The 2,500-nt window shown below is 47.0% G+C and overlaps 1 protein-coding gene across 3 annotated transcripts in view; it reads right to left on the reverse strand.

The window, feature by feature from the left end:
• LOC138057093 (uncharacterized) overlaps positions 1 to 2,500 on the reverse strand; it is a 16,847-nt gene that overhangs the window by 24 nt on the left and 14,323 nt on the right. For all 3 annotated transcript variants that reach the window (XM_068903117.1, XM_068903116.1, XM_068903115.1), the window contains exon 4: positions 1 to 2,500. This exon is cut by the window's left edge and continues 24 nt beyond it; it is cut by the window's right edge and continues 168 nt beyond it. In XM_068903117.1, the coding sequence (XP_068759218.1) occupies positions 1,182 to 2,500 (1,319 nt within the window). In that variant the 3' untranslated portion in view covers positions 1 to 1,181.

Here is a 2,500-nt window from a genome sequence, read left to right on the forward strand (position 1 = left end):
AAACGCGACATTATATGTTGCTTTGTAAATACAACGACCCTATAAAAGTCAAAATTATTGCACGCAGCTTCAATATATCATTGACAGTCCGCATTAAATTTGCTGCAACAGGTATAACGATCTTGGAAATCGCAATCAAAAAACTCTGTAAGATTGGAAACAGCGTTAATAAACATCCAGACGAGAAATTAGCTGCCTCCGACCGTGCGAACTTTTTACATCCTTGAACCGTACATTATTTTGTGTTGTCCGAAGGTTGTTAACAACTGTACCCAATTGAGTCAACTCTCAGCGATTCTCGTCTGGCTTAGTCTTTACAGTGGAACCAATATCAAAATCGCTTAAGTTGTCCAGCGAAGTTTGGTGCAAAGCGCCCTGCGAGCAGAGTCCCTCCAAAACTCACCGGAGAGCGAATAAGAGAGGCTCAGCCGAAATCGTGTCAAGTCATTGAAGTCGCCGCAGCGCAAGTGTCTGGGCTAGTCACTCCGGTCAAACCGGCTTAGGCAGCGCGCGCATCATATTTTTGACAAGGCGAATATCGAAATCGAGCCTTCAGTACGAATACCAATTTGACGCCTAGGAGTGCGATCGAGACTTGGCCTGGGTTTGAAACTGTCTCCAAGCAACGGCTTGCGCTTACTCAATCAAGACTTAACACGATTTGTGCAGAGTCCTTTCTTTCCAGTCGAGTTAAGAAAGGCTCTGCTGGCAGGGTGGGTGTAAAGTTGGAAGTTATGACAAACGGCTGAATATACTAGGCGAACATAAGCATCCCATACCCAGGAGAGAAAACTTGATAATACCTTGCCTGGATTTGCAGGAAAATAGAATTGGTTAAATTGAAAAACGGCGCCAACTCCCGTATGGGGGCTTCAATCACGGTGCAAAGCCGTAACATATTGCTTTCAAGAGAAAATGAGGCAGGAAAGCGAAACCATATGCCCCATGATAACTATTTTCAATTAATTCTTAAATTTTGAAGCACGTGCGGAAACTATTTATAACGGCAGTCCCGTCAGAAGAAAGCGTGCGAAGCATGACGTCATTTGACATGGACCAATCGGAATCCATTCGTGGCGCGTAACCTTGTACTGAAATAAGATTGAAAACATTATCATTGGTAGAGGGCCATGTATGGGGGATTGGTTGTATTGATTAACTTAGCTCATATTCACTTGTTGCTATTTAATATTACTGATGACGTTCTCTAACCCAACCAACTGAACGAAGGCTCTGTCGTCAGCATTAGGGATAAACGCGCCGTCAGAAGGCGGTAACGAGGAATCTGTTGCCTTCGGAAGGACAGTTTTGACGCTAGAGTCATAGTCCTTCACTCGTTTCTTGGGAGGAAGTGGAACGGCAAAGGGGCTAGCAGGTCTCTTCTGTTCTGCCAATGCAGGTCTTTCAGTTCTCAAAGAGTCATCCGTTGCTGCACCGTCATCCACTTTGGACGGTGACGATGGATTCCTGATCTGCTCCAACTCCAGGCGCCTCTTTTCGCGAAGCTTGTTCACTGCATCCTCCTGTTGTTGAATAAGCTGTTTGAGTCTTTGAATCTTTGCTTCTTGTGGTGAAAGTCCAGTAGATTTATCTTCGTCGAAAGATGATGGCTTCGGATCTGCCGTCTCGAGTTTTGTGGATACCGCTGATTGTACAGAAGGAGAGGCAACGTTTGTACTGGACGCAGCCGGTGTGACCATAGACACACGAGATTCAGATGCGTTTGAAAAACTTCCGATAGAAGATGATCCGCTTGAATACGTGGCCCTACTATGCACGACTGGCTGTTTTGGAGGGCTGCCGACGGAAGTGATCACGGATGAGGATGAAATGCCCTGAGACGGCAACGGTGTCGTTTTGACCGGATTCGGGGCGATAGGATATACCTTGTTGAGGAGAGTCGTTGGTTTCGATGTCATAGGTGACGAAACCGTTACGTTTGGTGGAATAGGGATGAGAATTTTTCCGTCAGTGGCAGGAGCTCCACTTGGTGTCACAAGTTGTTTGCCACCTTCGCTTAACGTCAGCAACATCACGGATTTCCCGTCAGGGCTAAGCAAGTTAATCGCTTTCGGTATTGGTTCGCCTGGTTTAAGGTTTAAAATAATAGACGTTTGTCTCGTACCCTGCGCGGGCTGCTTCATTGCAATTTGTCGAGGCAATTGAAGTCCGGGTTTAGCGGGAGAAGACGGAGACCCACTCGGCAAAACGATCGACGGAGGGGATTTTTTTATAAGAGCGGCTGAAGTCGTCAAAGGAGAATTCGCTCGAAGCTGGTCAACCTTGCTGACGCTGTTGACCAGCTTCACTAGGCGTACCATGTTCCCTGCTGTCTGGACATGGGTGACAGCACCACCTCCACTCGATTTTGAGTTCGATCCGGCTTCCGCGGCCGTCAGACCTGGTTCACGTTGGAGCGCACATGAAGAAAGTGTAGCAGAACCCGTGGTATTTGTTGTGTCGTTTTTCGTCAAAGAGACGAAGCTCTGCACCGCGTTAC

This window comes from Montipora capricornis, chromosome 7, assembly GCF_036669925.1.
Source record: "Montipora capricornis isolate CH-2021 chromosome 7, ASM3666992v2, whole genome shotgun sequence".
In the NCBI taxonomy this organism is placed as follows: domain Eukaryota; kingdom Metazoa; phylum Cnidaria; class Anthozoa; order Scleractinia; family Acroporidae; genus Montipora; species Montipora capricornis.